This window comes from Pagrus major, chromosome 11, assembly GCF_040436345.1.
Source record: "Pagrus major chromosome 11, Pma_NU_1.0".
In the NCBI taxonomy this organism is placed as follows: Eukaryota; Metazoa; Chordata; class Actinopteri; order Spariformes; family Sparidae; genus Pagrus; species Pagrus major.
Window position 1 is genome coordinate 14,601,128 of NC_133225.1, and position 18,688 is coordinate 14,619,815.

Sequence of the window (18,688 nt, forward strand, 5' to 3'; positions counted from 1 at the left end):
TATCTGCAGCACAGAGTGAAGGATTATTGTTTTACAGGTGGTTGATAAACCACTTAGCTTCATTTCATTTGAGTTGTTTTTTCCCTTGACCTCTTTAAAATGCACAGTCCTGCTGTTAATACTCCTGATCACAGCTCTCAACAGCCTCAAGGCTACTGGCGCTTTCATACACATGCCATCTAGTGTGAGCAGTAGAGAAAAGAACAAATGACTGAATAAAAGGTTTCTCGCTGCTTTGCGATCCTGCTGTAACTGATGTTCTCGCAGGATCGCATCATTTGTTTATCTGCTGCGTTGAGATTTTGGAGGATCTCAAAATACACACTAAATGAGTATCTCAGCTGCCAATTAAACAGCACACCCTTTGAAGATGTGTGGCATGCCTGTTTTACGTATTTTAAATGTAGGCGTCAGCGTCTTTTTAAAATTCTACGCATATGGAGATGTATTTAAATGAGCTCCAGTAGCTCAGCTTTATTTGATGTGTGCAACTTCTCTAAAGAGGCGAGAAGACCTCCAACACTGGTCACACTGCAGGAATCTTAATCCAGCTGGTCAGCTCTAACCTAAGTGTTTAAAGGGACAGTTTGTCCCTAGATTAGAAATACATATTTTTCCTCTTACCTTTCTATCCATCTAGAGTGTTTTGGTGCAAGTTGTGTTTTGGAGATGTTTGCATTCTCTTGAAAGAATTTGAACTAGATCGCACTCGGCTTGTGGTGCTCAAAGCAAGAATGCATTTGAAAAACTCAACAGCAAAGTCTCTTTCCAGAAATCATGAAACTGGTTTCCTACCTGGCTAATCCACAGACCCTGTTGTGAACAGATTTATGTAGGAACTATTTGAAACCACATTTGCCAACCAAATCACTGCACAGAAGGAAGCGCACATCACCACTAAGCTAGCTGTGGCCGATCACACCAGCGTTTATCTAGCAGTTTTTAGAAGACTTTTCATCACGAAGGGCAAAGTCCCGCTGCTTCTTCCATTAATTATATATGATGGATGGCTGCACACGCAGACCGGCTGCGGGGGGGCACCACATTACTTTGCCCAAATATGTGGTGTTGTTTTTTATGTTTTTTTCCATACATTTTAGGAAAAGAGACGAAAACAAAACAAAAACATTTCTTTAAATCATTTTTTAAGCGTGACAGGGGCCGAATGTCACAGCTCGGCCATTAAATTTACATCCCACCATATCATAAGTGCTAGCCTCTCGTCCATGAGTAGATGCACGCACACATGCATGATTTCTGGAAAGAGATGCTGCTGTTGAGTTTGAAAATGTTTTTTTCTTCTGGCGTGGTGAGCACAAGCCGACTACCATCTCCTTCCATTATACTGGAGAGAAGGCATACATCTCTACAGCCGATATCTCCGATACTCTGCACCTCCAACCAAAATAATCTACATGGATAAACAACACTACAGCTAAGAGGGAAAATACGAATTTTTCATTTGGGGGTTGAACTGTCCCTTTAATGATTTTCGCTGTGTATCGTCAGTGTTTGTGAATCACCATTTTGCCTTTTAGTTGCTCTGATGGGCCAGACGATGTCCTCGGTTTGTTTAAAATCATTGGTGAAAGAGCTTTTAAATTCCGTGTTTGCAGCTTACTGAAAAGTTTGACATTTTCCCCGACGGGTTTATTTCCTCACTGGGAGCGGATGGAGGGTGTTGAGGAAGAAATATGGGCATTTAAAACAGATCGACACGGCAGACACCTGAAAGGATGAACACAAGTTTGGTTTATTTTTCACACATAGTATTTCATGTACAGCACATGGGAAATGCATCAGGAGGGAATAAGACACGGTGCATTTAAAAAAAAAAAAAGGAAAGTTCCTTGGCTTTTTAAAAGAGAAACCAAACATGGGCTTGTAAAACGGAAATAAAAACTTTTTATAGTGTTGGAACAGAGAAAGCACAGGCAGAGGAGGGGGAGAGACGTTACTGACAGTTGAAGAAGAGTATCAAATACAATGTCCCAAATATTCACACTATACCACCAAATGCATAGCCATTATACAGCATCGCTCTGAGTAGTATACAAGCTTATTTAGGTCTGCCTGTGGCTGACTGGCAGAAGGGGAAAGAGGCAGGCAAAGGCATTAAACTGTACAGATGATCTCTGACTCCTCGCTGGTACAGTAGCCATTGTAGAAGTCCCTCATGATTCTTCTGTCCTGCACTAGCACTGCAGCGACCAACATGACAAATCTTGCTAAAAGTTTATACAACTGGAGCTAATTTGCATACTGTAAAGTAAAATTCATCCCTCTGTAACGCTGCAGCTGTTACACCACTGATTAACCCCAGATTTGTCTTGTTCTATCAGCACAAGTGGAGTGTTTGCATGCAGTAAAAAGTGGGACCTCTCCGATGGCTTAATCTGTATCGTCATGTCGCAGCCGGCGCCCGCTGTACACTGACCACACACTCAGCAGAGACATAGCTCAGTTGCACGATAAGGACTGAAAACAGACTATAGCACATTGACTAGCACAGTTGAAATGAAGGGAACAAAACAAAAACAACAAAAGACAGAGGATTTCTTTTTCTTTACATGGGAGTGCTGATGTTGGACGCCCTCTGCCTGTCACCATCACCAAGGATAAAAAAAACACACTGATTTAAAATGTTAAAAAAAAGGTAAAAGAACAAAAATATAATCCCGTCTGTGCTCCGCTTGATTTTGTATACGTCACCACGTGTGAGTGCATCCCTCTCTGTTTGCTCCCCCCTGAACCCAAAACGCAGTCATGGGCAAACCCCAACACATAAACATATCAGTACATAAGACGAGCAATCACTATTCATAAAAAATACTGAAATAAATGAGTAATAAAAGAAAAGCTTGAAATGTGCCTTTTTTAAGTCTACACATTGGTGACGCATGTTCTATAGAAGCAGAGCGCTCTGATATACAGTTTGCCTGCCGGTTTGGGATATGATACAAGGAGGGTCGAAAAGTAAGAATCTGGTTTGAAAGAAAGAGTTTGACATTTTGGAAAATCTGGAAAGCTTATTCGCTTTCTGCTGAAAGTTAGATGAGAAGGATGATTCCACTTGTACCTTTGTAGAGTCAAGATAGAGCGACAGCCAGCTGCCAGTAAGTTTAGCTTAGCATAAAGACTGGAAACGAAGGACAACTAAAACTTTAGATCTGGTTTCTTTAATCTGAACCAACAGACACTTCAGGAAGTTCCTGAGCTATGGTTGTGGTCGTGTTCCTGGGGCATAACATGTTAACTCAAACAGGAAACTAACCCCTGTCTCCTGTGTCAAAGTCCTCCCTATCCACCATGACTTCTTGCTATATTCACTTTTGCTTGCTGAAAGTTATTGTAACTAAAACCGTGATCTTTTTCTAAACCTAACCGAGTAGTTTTGGGTTCTAAACCTAACCAAGTAGTCTAAAAGTAGACCGAGTAGACTTAACAAACAAGATACAACTAACTGGTGAACTTTCAATGTGCCGGTTGATTAGCAGGTTGATTTTGCAACTGTTTGCCTCTCTTTTCAGTCTTTTTGTTAAGCTGGGTTAGCATGCTGCTGCCGGTAGCTTCATACTTCATTAGAGACTGGAATCAATCTTCTCATATAAATATCAACAAGAGGGCTGATAAGAGTTTTTCCCAAAATGGCAAACTTCTCCTTTAAGGTGTTTAGCATCTCAATTAACAGCAATCAATAGCTTACCGAACGAGATTTAGCCAGAGAACACTAGCACATCAGCAGGCGGGCAGAGATGGAGATAATGACTCTGATAAACATGTAATCTCATCTGCTTTGCAAATGAAAACAGCAACCGGTTGCATAAAATTTGAAAGGATTCGGATAAGTCGCTGCTTAGTCGGCTGCTGATGACGGCGTAATCGGGTGGTGTTAATTTGCCCTCTTGTCTGCCTTACAGTGAAGTTGGCGTGCTGCTACTTCATCTAGCTGACAGTGCCTTTAATGAGAGTGAGTGCAGCGCCCGGTGTCAGGAGAACAATCCAGAGGAATTAGAGGGAACAGCTCGGCTGATGTTCTCTGTTTGTGTCTGTGGGCCCTGGGAGAATCCCATTGACTCGGCTGCTCATTAGACGCTGCCTTTGTCAGACCAAAATAAAATAGATATTAAGCAGTGAGACGGGGAGCGCTGCGATGAATGTTTAATTGGGTGCTCTGTGTGTTGTGTGTGTGTGTTTCTGTCTTCATACGATTACCTCAAGGGGGTGTATCCGAGTGTGTGTGTGTGTGTGTGTGTGTGTGTGTGTGTGTGTGTGTGTGTACTCTCGCCCGATGACGTGTGCCTTGTGTGTGTGTGTAGCTGTGTGTTTGTGAGCGGGTCTGCGTTTCATGTCAGTGTGTGAGGATATCTGAAGCGGCCCCCTCCATCTCGGAGCGTCATCGTTCCCCAGCTCCTGACACCTCTCGCTGGGGAGAGCGAGCTGCGGCGTCAGCCTCATTAAGGCTTCCACTGTCTGGCTAATGAATCGATTGTGTGGTATCAGTGCTCCTGGCTGGCGCTCCCACAGTGCCGCTCCGCGCCTCCTCTGGGGGCCTCCCTTCCACTGAGCTCTTAATCAGGAAACAGCCCTAATTACCCTGCCACCCTCCTCCTCCTCCCCCTCCTCCTCTTCCTCCTTGTCATTTCTCTTCCTTCTCGCTTTCTCTCCTCCTTCTTGTCTTTCCCTCTCTTCCCTTCCTGACTTTATCTTTATGCTCCACCGCCCTTTTCCTTTGTCCTTCTTATCTCGCTGCTTCCCTTTCTCTCTCTCGCTGCTATCATGCCTCATCCTTGGGCTGAAAGTGGAAGGGGGGAGGAGGGAGGTGGCATTTGGGAGCCTCCACAGTAGCTTATATCACAGCAAAAAAAGGGGGAGAGGGGGTGATGTATTAAGGGTGAGGGAGGACTGAGACAGGGGTGCTGCTGTTGCTGATGTAATAAGGATCTGGAGCAGTTGGCAGGCCAACTGGTCGCCCTCCCCCATCCTCCGAAACAAAAAAGAAAAAAAACACCCCAAAAATCTCCGTCCTGTCTCTTCCCATCTCGTCCCGGCCCTCAGTACACCACCTCGTACACCGTGGCCTTCTTGTCCCCGGAGCCCGTCACTATGTACTTGTCGTCCGGGGAGACGTCGCAGCTCAGCACGGACGAGGACTCCTTGGACTGCGAGCGAGCGGGGCGGGAGACAAACCCAGGAGGGAGACGGAGAGAGAGATGTGATGATAGATGGATGGAGACAGATGGAGAGACACAAACACAAAAGGAAAGATGTTAGAAAAGATATGACTCATCACTTAATACTCAATCATACAAGACATATTTGCATTTCAAAAACAGTCGGCAATTATTTCCAAACAGACTCTCCACAGCTCCAGGATGCTGACTCACTCGTCTGCTTCACTGTGAGACACGCTGCTCTCTCTCTCCTTTTTTCCTCTGGAGAGATGCAGCCTCATTAACTGCAGGTTTAAGCGTCACGAGCAGCACAAGTCTGCATGAACTGGCAAAATGTACAATCCTCTCTTTCCTCCCCTTTCTTCTCCTCTGTGTCTGAGAGCCAGACCTGGGCACCTGGCTTCAGATGATCTAAAGCTCTTTCTACTCTCCGTCCACCCCCACCCCTCCACCTCTCCCTCCCACTGCTCTATCATCATTTATCTTCCTTCCTTTCTTCACAGACTCTCCTCCTCCACCTCCTCCCACTCCATCTTCTTAGGCTCTCCTATTTGCTCCGTCCCCAACTCTCATGTCGACCCCTCCTCCTCTCTGCTTCCTCCCTCCCTGCTACAGGCACAGCAGGGCTGTCAGTCATGAAGCCACTGGTGAGTTTGGACGAGCCAGAGATGAAGTGGGACAGAGAGATATAAAAACAAAAGGTACATGGAGGAAGACTTGACCTGATACTCAGAGACTGACTCAACGTCCTCTCATGTTACAATGTTTATCATGTGATTCTCTGTGTGTCTGTGATGCTTCTGAATTGCATTGCATTTTGCATTAGTCGATTAATCAATTAGTTGTCTACTATTTTAAAGAAAACAACTGATTTTTTAAATTAAATGAAATGTTTCTGGTCATTTTTTAGGAAAAAATATTCAAATTCTCTGATTCCAGCTTCTTAAGGGTGAATATTTTCTGATTTCTTCACTCTTCTATGACATTAAACTGAATCTCTTTGGGTTGTGGACAAAACAAGACATTTCAAAATGTCATCTTGGCCTTTGCAAAGAAAGTGATCAACATTTTTCGCTATTTTCCATCATTTTATGCACCAAACAATGAATTGTTTAATTGAGGAAATGGCCAACATATCAATGGAAAATTCAAATGATCATTAGTTGCAGCCGTAATCAACTGTACAAAGGCTAGGTACAACACTGGGAATAAGTCCACTTCATTGTTCCACCCCTGATAAGTCTGTTATGTTGTATTTTTATGAACCGAACACCAGCAGGGACCATCAGGAAAGCATCAATTTAAATTACCACAAACAAAATCTGCACATGGTCAGATTGGTCTTCTTCTTCACCAAATACACTAACTTTAAAGAACAATATTTACATTTTACATTTTGGGAGAAAGAAAAAAAAACCTCTTCTGGTATCACATCTGTGTGCCACATCCAAAGAGAAACCTCTTTATTTTACTTTGTTCCAATGTTTTCTGTCCATCTACATACAGTATGCGCTATTTAGTAAGCTTATGACAGCTCATGTGCCACTTAATAGATTGATTTGGTCTGTAAAATGTCAGGAAATAGTAAAAGAAACACCAAAAATATATCATTAAATTACTTTATCTAACCAACATTCCAACAGATTCTTTGTTTACCACCACATGAGACAGAGACTGAAACTTAAGAAGATTTGGCACTTTTGGTTGAACACTGATGATTGACCGATTATTGAATAGTTGCAGATTATTTGTCCGTCACTCTACTGAACACCCGTGAGCATTACAAACACCAAGAACCATCTCAGCACTAAGTGTCTCGGTAACTTGTAGATTACCAAAAAGGTGATTCAGCCTAACCACTGATACAGGCAGACACAGACAAACTTGGCAACTCTGTGTTCCTGACACAAATTTGCATCATAACTGAGGGTGAAATTACAAAATCAACAAATCAGCTCTCTTGGCTGCAAAACACACACAGTATCTACAACCAAGAAACAAGGACAGAGAAAAAAGTGAGGGCAGTGGTACAGATAGAGTAGGAGAGAAAGATAAAAATGATTTAGCACAGAGAGGGAGGAAAAGGACAACAACAACAAACAGAGAGACAAGGAAAGAAAGAAAGCAAGCAAGGAGACAGAGACCGAAGAGGACAGTGATAAACCAGAGAGGAGGAAGAGGAGCGAGAGAAAGCAGCTCTGTATAACACGGTGACAGGAGGGAGCTGCTTGGCAGGGGAAACGTTTGGCATTTGGATAACAAAGCAGATAGCCAACATTCTCCTTTCAGTCCACAGGGAAAGAGACAGGAGCCACCAAACCTGCTGCCCACTGTAGCTTACAGAAATATGACGCACACACACACACACACACACACACACACACACACACACACACACACACACACACACACACACACACACACACCACTCACCTTAAATGTACCATGCTAGTTTCATTCACACCCAGATGAACTGGCTCAGCTAAAAATATTGCACCCCTGCATATTCATGTTTCAACATTTCCTCAAACGGCGCGAGTGAACACGGAGGAATTATTACATTTGTTTTGTGTTTTGTGTGTGTGTGTGTGTTTGTTCGTGCGTGTTTGGCAGCCTGCACTCTCTGATAAACCTCTGCAAGTCACTATGGATCAACAAACCTGGAATAAAAAAAAAAGAAAATGTTTATCGTTCGCTTTCTCCCTCTGAACTCCCTCATCTTTTTCTCTCTTTTGCCTCCAGGGCTCACTGTGTGCGTGAGTGTGAGTGTGTATGTGTGAGTGTGTGTGTGTGAGTGTGGTACCAGAACAGGAAGCAGAGATAGCTTCAACAACACTATCCACACTGACTAACAGATGACTCTGCAGCCCCAAATACAGATACACATGCACACACATATATTTATATGTAGGCTCGAATATTTGTATACAGAGAGCATAAACATCCTCAGAACGATGAACTCAACTCTCACCTGGAAAATACTAGCTCCATATGGTGTCCTCCATGCATTCAACAGATTGTCTTTTCCTGTGCTCACGAACCACTTGCCTGAAATAACACAGACAACACAGTACTGCGTGTTAAACAAAAGAAAAGGGGTGATCGAGGCACAATGTACTGTTTATTAACTGCATATCAATGTGTGTGTAGAGCAGTGAAAAGCGTTGAAACCATATTGTGCGCATGTGGCCATACCGCAGTAGGCGAACTTGAGGGAGAGAACGCAGCTCTCGTGCAGGTGCAGCTGGTACTTGTCAGGTTTGGAGACGTGCAAGACTTCCACGTTACTGCTCTCCATTCCCACAGCCAGCCACTCGCCTGTCGGACAGTAGCCCAGGGAGAAGATCTGGGAAACAAAGAGAGGGAGGAAAGGAATCAAGAGGAAGGAGTGGAAGTAAAATAGAGAGGGGAAAACACAGAGGAGGGGAGAGCAGAAGATAAATGGTGCAGAAATGAAAACAAAAATGGGGAATGGGGGAGAAGATGTGAGGGAATGGGGGATGAGGGAGGAAAGGAGATAAGGTCGATGAGAGAAGGAGAACAATGGAGGGAAGTAAGGAGGACAGATGAAGGAATGAGGGAATGAATCATATCAAGATAAAGATGATGAGTGAGAATAAAAAGGAGGAAAGATGGTGGAAAGTTTTTAAAAAAATGAAAGAATGGATCGGCGTAATAGAGGTTAATATAGAGTGAGTTAATAGATTGGTAAGGAAAGAGAGAGAAAGAGGGGGAAAGTGGCAGAGAAAGTCATTACACGGCGGATCGAAACAGCAGTAAACTCCATAGCTGTGCTCTGACCGTGAGGAGTGAATGAGAGAGGCAGTGTGTGTGTGAGGACGCCTGTAAGGTGAAATCACGTTGGTGTTTGTCGATGTGTTAACTTGTGAGGTGAGCTCTGTGTAGATGCACTGTGATGTGCTGTGATGACCCTGTAATGTGCTGTGCGTATATTAGAGCTGCAATGATCGGTCGATAAACAAAGATCATTTAAAAGAAAATTAATCTCCAAATGTTTTGATAACAGATTCACTGTTTCAGTCATTTTTCAAGCAAAAATGTCAAACATTTGTTGCTTCCGACTCCTTAAATGTGAGGATTTGCTGCTTTTTGGTCATTTATGATTGTGATTGAGTCTTTGGGTTTTGGACTGTTGGTTGGACAAAAGAAGCAAACTGAAGATGTCACTTTGGGCTCTGGGAAATGTGATTAGCATTGTGAAAATAAAAATAAAAAATAAATAATCGTGAAAATAAACATTAGTTGCAGCCCTGGTGTACCTGTTCTCGCTGCAGTTTGTGCATGTGTTCAGCTGTATACCTGAGAGTGTGTATTTTTACCTGCGAGGTGAAGTCGTGTTGCTGGAGCTGGCGTCCCTCCCGGAGGTCCCAGCAGCGGACCGTGTTGTCCAGCCCTCCCGTCCACAGTTTGGTGCCGTCGTTGGAGATGTCGATGCAGCTCGCCCCGTCTGTGTGGCCCTGGAACTGCCTGCGGAGAGGAGACGCACAAACACTCTACAGACTCTGCATCCTGTGTGTTTCTTTGCTTCTTTTTTCTCCTGGAGGTGTCAGAACAAATATATTTGAATCCTTCCCTCCCTGTAGCATCTACTGCCTTCACCCCACCTACACCTAATTCTCCTGTCTCTCCTCTTCCTCCTTTGCTTACCACAATATTTCCTCTTCATCTCCCTCAATTCCAGTTTCTCCTATCTTGCCAGAATTTGGATATTTCATCTGACCCATATCTCCTAAGGCTAGTTCACCTCCCCCCCACACACCTTTACCTTAGCTGAGGAAATCCCAGACTGCAACGATTTTCCCTCCCTCCCTCTTCCATATTTTATCACCTTTTCTCTCTTTTCCTCATCTCTCCTCAAGAAGTCACTGAAATATTTCCACATCCTCCAGCCTTTCACTCCCTCTCCCCTCTGTGCTCTCCCCTGGCTACAACGCAATCTATTTGTGGAGTTTTTAAAAAAAAAATGTTATGTGCTTTTTCTCCTTCCAGCGTCCTCTCCTCCCTCTCTACTCTTACCTGACCAGAGTCTGGTTGTGAAGGTCCCAGACCACGATGTTGCCGTCGCTGCAGCAGGAGAAGCAGACCTTGTTGTCTGGGGAGATGGCCAGAGCGTAGCAGGCAGGAGCAGATGACGTCAGCTCCGCCTTGATGCGAGGGGTGGGCGTGGCCAAATCCCAGATCGACAGTGTGCTGGCTTCCCCACCGACGATCAAGGTTCGCCCGTCGGGGAGGATTTTACAGGAGCGGATGTAATTATCTCTGTTCTGATTGGACAAGAAGAAAACACAGTTAGCTTACGCTTGATGTGGATGAGGGGAAAAAAGTGTTGATGGGACAGATGGTAACATGATTGGGCATATTAAGGAAATTGATGTGGACATTTTGATGTCAGTTTGCAAAATTGGGGAGGAAAGATGACACAGGCAATAAAAACAAATCAGTTCAGTGAATATACTTAACGTACACGTTTGTTTTGCATGGCCTGATATGTGAATGTTCCTCGATGTACCCATTTCTATTTTTAACACTTGTGTGTTTGCCTGTCTTATATCTTTCCTCGTGTCTCACCAGACAGTCCAGCTGGGCCATGGGGCTCTTGCTTCCTGGCTGGCTGATGTCCCACACCTTGACGCAGCCCTTTCCACCGGTGTAGACATGGCGCGTCGAGGTGCTGATGGTGACGGCGCACACCACCTCTCCGTGGTTCAGGCTGTGAATCTGACGGGCGTGTCGTGGGATACCCGGGCCCAGCAGGGCGTCAGGAGGAAAGGGCACGGGCTGCATCTGGCCGTCTGCGCTCACGTGGAACGAGTAGGCACTGAGGAGCAGAGACAGAGAACAGAACAGAAATATTTCGATACTTTAGAACGGAAGAGCCAAAGCTAAAAATATAGAGTTTAGAAGAGCAGGAACTACAAAGGAAATTGAAAGACTGAAGAAGACAAGACAGAATCAATCAATCAATCAATGAGCAAGTGAAAGCAGAGGAGCTACAGGTAAATATACATATCGCACAAACAACCACACACAAGTCAGAGCGCAAAGTTGTGAAATCTGACGACACCCTAATGGCCTTGCAACTCCAGTAATATTCTCCCGAACTCTGGCAATTACTTGGTCCACTGTAGCTGTGGGCGGGAATGCATAATGGCAGATTGTGTTACAGGGCAGAGTCAGTGTGGCATTGCTAATGGCCGATCAATACTGGAGCGGTTGGAAGCCAAGGCTGTTTTATGATTTCAAATTAGCACCGCAAGAATGAATTGCTACTCTGCAACAAATGACAAAAACAACACAATATTCTCAGTCAGCAGAGCCGAATGGACTGTGTGCAAGTGTGTTGGTAATCTGGACACTTCCACAGTATCTACAGTGTTCAGGGTCAATGTGCAGCACTGAAAGGCCAAAGTGTGCAGCTTGGAGGACTATTTTCCTTGGCCTGATATGATTATGCTGCTCTATTTTCGCATATTTCATTTATTAATAATCACTATTAATAGAAAAGAAAATTAACTGTTTGAATATTTGTGTAACAGTGGGATATACTGCAAGTAACAGAGTTAAATATATATAAACACTAATGGTAGCAAAATGCTTTAAATATGTGTCAGCCAAATTCAGATCACCTCCCACTTTAATTCCAAAATGTATTATAGACAGATGACACTGCATCAGACGTTTTCAAATTTCATCCCCATACTGGATGCATGGATGCGTTACAGAAATACAAACTCACGGCTTGCCACCAGAGGAACCAGGCAGAGAAGAGGACAGCCCTGGGGCCCTCAGGTGAGACCGAGAGTCATACGCCACCTGGTGGGGACAAAAGAGGGGAGACACAATTAATGGCTTGACAAGACAAAACAAAAAACTTTAAAAAAGCAGCAACTGTTTATCAGCCTGAAGGCAGAATCATTAAAAAAGGTGTAGCAAGTAAATACAAAACATATGCAAATTCATTCAACTGAATCTATTTTTTAAAAGATAAAAGGTATAAATTGCATGTGACTATAACAACAAATATATGTAGACGAAATCATTCTACTATAAAGCAGTATTAAAACAATGGGGCGATCAGAGCGTAACAGAAGTCTGCACTGTGAGAACTGTGCTGAAGTGTGTGAGTGTGCTGACACTGATATGTGATGTTGTGAGCATACTGCCATTCCCCAGTGTGATGACAGGGTGGTGAACAGGGCACTGCAGTGAATATCCTGCCTTAAGGCTGAATTATGTGGAAGTCTTGTGGGAGCTACGTGCTGAGGCTACATTACACAACAGTCCCGCGACAGCTCACATGCACATCAACAAAAATGTAACTACATGTCGTTGCTACGTGGGCTCCAGGAGACAGTAAAAACTGTGATTAGACTGCTTGGCTGCTTTGTGTTTATGTTTCTGATGCTGGACATCATAACTTTGAGTATAAAATGAATGTGCAACACTTCCTGATAATGCAGAACACATTCATCTATATTTCAGCAGTGCTATGACAGTCTGAGGGTTAGATCTGATGCTCAACTATAAATCACACCTTGACAGGGAAGAATAATTTGGCCTTTACTCACCATGGGGCTCCGGGAGTAGGCGTTGGCTGCTGCGCTGATTTGTGGGGAGAGAGTCAGAGCCCCGCCGAAACCTCCTGGGCTGGCAAGCTCCCCATTCAGTCCTGCGTGGGACACCACGCCAAAATGAGCCGGGTATGAACCGGGGGGCACAGACATGGGACTGCGGAGAGCTGGGGAGGGAGGGAGAAGAGGAGGGAGGGATTGAAGGATGGAAATAAAGACGGGAATAGAGCACCGTCATAGAGGGGCTGAGAAGAATGGAAATCGTTTTCTTTTATTAGAGTTTATTAGTTTTAAGTTTTGGACCAAGGAGCTGTCAAGTACAACGATAGTTTTCACTTTTGGCCACAGAGGAGCAGGTAGCAGTTAAGAGCCCTGCTCAAGAGCACAATGGTAATAGATACAGTCAGGGGGATCTCACTTGTTATGTTTAAATATTCAAAATGTCAGTCCTGTTCGTTTTGTTTTACTTTGCTCTGATCAGGGATGAGATTTTGGCAAGAAAACAGTAACTCACAAGGCAATAGTGATGTCATCGCATAAACAAATGAGGAAATGGAAAAAAAACAGAGGATCAAGAGGACATGGTATGAGGGGCAGAGGTAGACTGGGTGCAAATCCCATCAGGGTCACGACAGCCAAATTCAAGGAGTTCTTTGGTCCAAGTAGTTCGGTTCACTTAAAAAAACATATGATCTCTAGTTTAGCAGCTCAACAAGAAATTAAAAAGAAGACAGTGATGAGTGATGTCATGCTGAGTTACCTTCTGAGTCAGTGGTTACATAAAAACGTAATAAATGTATGTAACAGTTAGAATATCAAAACTATCTGTTTTTTGTTTTTAAAATTTCATCAAGCTTGTTTAACCGTCTCACCGAGGGGGTCTGCACTGGATGCTGCTTTGCTGACCAGACGAAGGCAGGAGGTGCTGGGACCAGGGGCTCCTGGAGCTCCTGGTGCTCCAGGGGTTAGGGCCTCACGATGGGACGGGGAGGGGGTGCCAGACTTGGACAATGGTGACTGGGACTTATCCATCTGTAGAGAAGTCATACGAGAAATATAAAAAATAAAACACACGGCTGATCTGTCATGGGACCTTTAAGTTCTCCTTTATTACATTAACTGTCAGCTTTTGACTGATCTTAATGATAATAGAAGAATTTGTCTGAGTCCTACAGCCACAGGTATCTGTGCTAGTGATCCATGTGGCTGCTCAACTTAGTTTTATAGGACAGGGATTCGTTACTGTACAAGCGTTATGGGTTGTACAGTTTTTAAGTGCTTTTATTCCCAAAGTAAAACACCATAAATGATGGCGTAACATGTAACAGGAATGGGCAACCTAAGGGTACAAAGTGAAAAAGACATAATTTTATTACAGAAAATGCCTGGAAATCGTATTAAACATGTTAAAAATTACAGTAATATATTAGCACAAAGGGAAAAAGCAGACAGAATAATTCCTGACGGTCTATCTATCTTACCTGTGCAGAGTCCTTGGATTTCCCTGGGGTGGGGCTGCGGGGGTTTGGGGTAGAAGGGGCCTCTCCTGTGCTAGAGGAGCCCGGGAGCTCTTTCCTCAGGGTAGGAGCTCGGTCTAACCCATTGCCGTGGGGGGAGTGAGGAGGGCTGCCCACAGGAGAGTTTGGCTCCTCAATGACAAAGAGAAAGGAAAAACTTATCGAAAGTGTAAACTGGTGCTCATTTCTCTTCAGTCTTCGAGGGTCACACAGTGCTTCAACTATTATATTGTTCAGTGTTATCCTCAAGATTTTACAGCACTTCATCATGAAGACATTTTCTCTTTGAAGGAGGGATCCCTGTCCTTAAAGTAGCATTCTGCAATTCTTTTATTTACGTTTAATTTACATTTTTGAAGAGTCTTACTACAGTGTTTTTATACTGTACTCCAGATACTTTGCTACCTATAAAAATATGTATATCTATGTGTGTAGTATGTAATGCTGTTCAGACTAGCGTCCACATTTTTCTGTCTGAATCTGATTGCGTAAGTAAGAGAAGTAACCGAGCCCGACCTGAAATGAAATGATGAAATTTTTTTTGTATCTGAACCCGACTCAAGCCGGCTTACACAGTTCATGTAAGCTAAATCAATGTTTGCATTACCCTGCATAGTTGTTACCATGGTTACAACTTGCCTGTTTACCCTAATTTATTCTTACACACATTATATTTATTTATTCTTGCACCATATTTTTCATTGAAAGAACTTGAAAGCACCATGTCCATTGAATTGACCGCATCCAAAACACTGCAGTTTCTCCAGCAAAACACATCTCTTCTGTGGGCCAGCATAGTTTCAAAATACCAAATACATAAAATGCTGCAGATTCTCACTTAACGGATACAGCATAAACTCTCGTGGCACAGTCTGTATTGTGATTTGTAAAGGAGCTCAGGGCTCTGGGAACATCTACATGAAACAGTAGAGATTGTCACTGTCGCTGGTACAGTAGTGTTTGGACCTGGAGATAATGTTGCTGTTACAGCTGCTTTCATCACTGGAGCCACTGTTGAGCCAGCGCTGCCTCCCCCAGAACAGAGCAGAGTGCTGGTGTAAGCACTTCTCACTGGGTCACAGTGATCAGCACAGACATTTTAGTGCTTACACACACACACACGCACACGCACACACACACACACACACACACACACACACACACACACACACACACGATCAAGGACTCAAACAACCACACACATAGACACACTCATGGGCAAAAAGAAATGCACACATGTATGCAGGGGGCTCCGAGTAAGTTCAAACACATGCATACACACACACACACACACACACCATTCACAAGAGAAATTCCCTCCCTTTTTCTGCCATTACCCCCATTTGTCACATTTTTCTTCTTTCTTGCTTTTGTACCAGTTTCCAAATCACACAAGAGACCGGTTCCGCTTTTTGTGTGCTATATCAAAAACAGAGAGCTTAGATAAAACATATTTTGGTACACTGCGTGAAGTATTTAAAGAACTAAAATATTCCAGGGACATAAACGGCTTTGCATATATTACATGAACCAGACTGCAGTTATCTAATGAAAGACGGGAGGAGAAAAGGGGGGGAGGTGGAGCGAGGTGAGAGAGAGGGGAAAGAAAAGAGACAGTGAAGAGATGGAAGAACAGAGGCTTCAAGAGGTCAGAGAGAGATCACAAGAGATAGGTAGACCAAGAATTTGTGAATGTGTGTGTGTGTGTGTGTGTGTGTGTGTGTGTGTGTGTGTGTGTGTGTGTGTGTGTGTGTGTGTGTGTGTGTGTGTGTGTGTGTGTGTGTGTGCATGCAGACGGACACAATTCGCAACACAAAAAGCAGCGGCTGATAATGAGCTTACATAGGAGCTCTTCCTATTTACAAGGAAAGTGCAGCGGAAGGCTAAACTAGCTACATACCTGCTGACTCAATTCACATATCACAGATCCAAACAAAACACACACACACGCACAAACACACAGCCAAGGATACAATAGAAGACATTAAAACAAGCAATCTAACAAGCAAAAAAACAAAAACACTAAAATACAATGCTGTGTGTGTTCATGTGTTTTAGTGTCAAACTGAAACGATTAGTTGATAGTCAGACAATCAGGCTATTCTGTGGGTATTTTAATAATTGAGTTGTCTTTCAAGCATAATACCAAAAGTTCACTAATTTCAGCTTCTCAGATGTGATTATTTTTTTTGCTGTTCTTTGATGATATGAAAACAACTCTCTCTGGGGATTTTTTCTGACAAAACAACTATTTTCTGACATTTTACAGACCAAATTATTTATCTGAAATATAATAATAATAGATTTTTCAATAATGGGAATAATTGTTAGTTCAAGCCCAGTTGGTGTGTAACATTTGGAGTGTATGAAGTAAAATAATAATCATTGCCTGCAAATTAACTAAAATAAAACAAATAAATAATCAATTATCAAATTAGGATATTAAATCTATTAAGTATTTTACTTCAGACAAGGGACTTAAGACTTTCTTCAGGCAATTTTCCAATTAGGTGTAATTGTGGCTTTCTCTAAATGTGAAAAGTAAGTCGGGATACATTTTCTTAATCAAAGACTGTCAAAATACTCAAAGCATTAAACTAAAAGAGTCAAATGTAAAAGTAACCCTAACCTACAGTGGTCACGAAAAAGGAACAAAAAAAATGGATAAAGAAGACCAAATCTCCAGAGACACTAAAACGAAACAATGAATATGTCAAATCAAAATAAAATATATTAAAAACTGACCTCACACATATACACTGTGCACATAAAACCAGATGTGCGAGTGAACTGAACTATCGACAGCCAGCCAGACAGGCTTACGGAGAGGACAGAGGGTGTTTCCAAAGCTGTGGCAAGTACATCTACAGTCATTCCAGCGAGCAACACCGGTCTTCCCAACATTGCATTCATGTGTTATTCATGTGTGGGCTGCAACACAGTGTCAGAGAGCTTCTGTCGGATAAAGGCGGCTTGTAACTTGTGGCTTTGTAAGGAAATCAAAGATATTTTCCTCTGACAGCGATGCACAGCTCTTGCACAAGGATGTAGCTGTGAGGAGGTGAGAGTGAAGTGTGAGTTCTGTGAGTGACTTAAGATATTTTCCAGAAGTAGAGATGGAAAATTGTGAGTAAACATTGGTAGTGAAGGTGGAATATTAATTTGAAGAGGTCAGAAGAAACTATTGTGTATTTTGTGACGGGGAAATTTCTGCGAGGGTGGTCACCAGTGGATGAAGTTTCTGGGAGGTTGGCTCATTAATAAACTTTTCCATTAAGCAATGACTGTACAGAAAATAACCCATACATCCCTAAATGGTCACTTTCTTTATTATAACATTGCAGGTAAGCTACAAACATAATCATTTTCTACCAGCTTTGCTTGCTAAGGAATTAAAAGAAACAACCCATCGTAGTTAAAAAGTGTTTACTGTGTGATTAATTTTCATCTATGAGACAAATTTTCTCCTTTACAGAAGGCACAGCCACAGATTATGCTGTATAAATGACCACTTAGCTTTAAAGATGATCCAAGCTGTTATTTCAGCAGTTCTGAAATACATTTGTTCAATGAATAATATGAATGAAATCATATTATCAATGAATAATTCAGTTTTTAGCCTCTTGTGGTCCATCTAAACAGAACACTAACAGCAACATTACAAAGGGCAACTCTAAAAAAGTACTATGAAGCCATTTGTGGTTCCAGAGGAAGCTGTGTAATCTGATAAATTGCCTCCAGTGATGCCGATCAGTGGCTAATTTGCATTGTGGGTGATGAAGGCATCCTTTTTTGGTGATATGGCAAATTTCTTAGCAAAAGCTTGTCTATTTACACACCCAGCAGACACTAGCGTTAATTTGTAGTCAGGTTTCCAGTCACTGTGCTGATATGAGTCCAACATTTACACTCCTTTTAGCTCTGTTTTGGTCTCCTGAGGGAAATATCTGGCTCTTTAGCTTCATAATGCTGCACAACAATCACCAGCTGGTTGCTAACTTTGTCTGTCTGCCATTTGTTGCTGAGCAGGTAGTGTACAGTGGAATTTATTACACGTTTTTCACTGGAAACAGCTGCCTGCTGTCGCTTAACACAAGGTTGATGAGAGTGGTGAGAGTGAACCAAAACTGTAAAGTTGTGAATTTTTTTTTTTTTAAAAAGCCTGTGAAAGTCTGTAGAGCTGAGGGAAGAGCTGAGTCAGGTGATAGCTCTCAGTTGATTTATCACTGCAAGCTACCAGTTTCACATGTAAGAAAGTTTGAGCATGAGAATGTGAAAGGCCACTTACTTCATTGGAGACGTCCACTACGAGATTGTCTTCGCTCTTGTCTCCATCACTGTCCTGCGGAGAAAAATTAAGATGGCAGCATTAGTTGCTAGTCTGTCTCTCTATCACCCACACAGA

The 18,688-nt window shown here is 42.9% G+C and overlaps 1 protein-coding gene across 1 annotated transcript in view; it reads right to left on the bottom strand.

Moving 5' to 3' along the window:
* Positions 1-1,729: 1,729 nt before the first annotated feature.
* Positions 1,730-18,688, bottom strand: part of tle2b (TLE family member 2, transcriptional corepressor b) — an 85,239-nt gene continuing 68,280 nt past the window's right edge. Inside the window, exons 10-20 of the mRNA XM_073476733.1 lie at positions 18,572-18,625; positions 14,248-14,415; positions 13,639-13,798; positions 12,764-12,933; positions 11,932-12,008; positions 10,764-11,013; positions 10,212-10,459; positions 9,515-9,662; positions 8,370-8,520; positions 8,146-8,222; positions 1,730-5,162 (exon numbers count right to left, since the gene is read on the bottom strand). Of these exons, the coding sequence (XP_073332834.1) occupies positions 5,055-5,162; positions 8,146-8,222; positions 8,370-8,520; positions 9,515-9,662; positions 10,212-10,459; positions 10,764-11,013; positions 11,932-12,008; positions 12,764-12,933; positions 13,639-13,798; positions 14,248-14,415; positions 18,572-18,625 (1,611 nt within the window). The 3' untranslated portion in view covers positions 1,730-5,054. The remainder of the gene's footprint in view (positions 5,163-8,145; positions 8,223-8,369; positions 8,521-9,514; positions 9,663-10,211; positions 10,460-10,763; positions 11,014-11,931; positions 12,009-12,763; positions 12,934-13,638; positions 13,799-14,247; positions 14,416-18,571; positions 18,626-18,688) is intronic.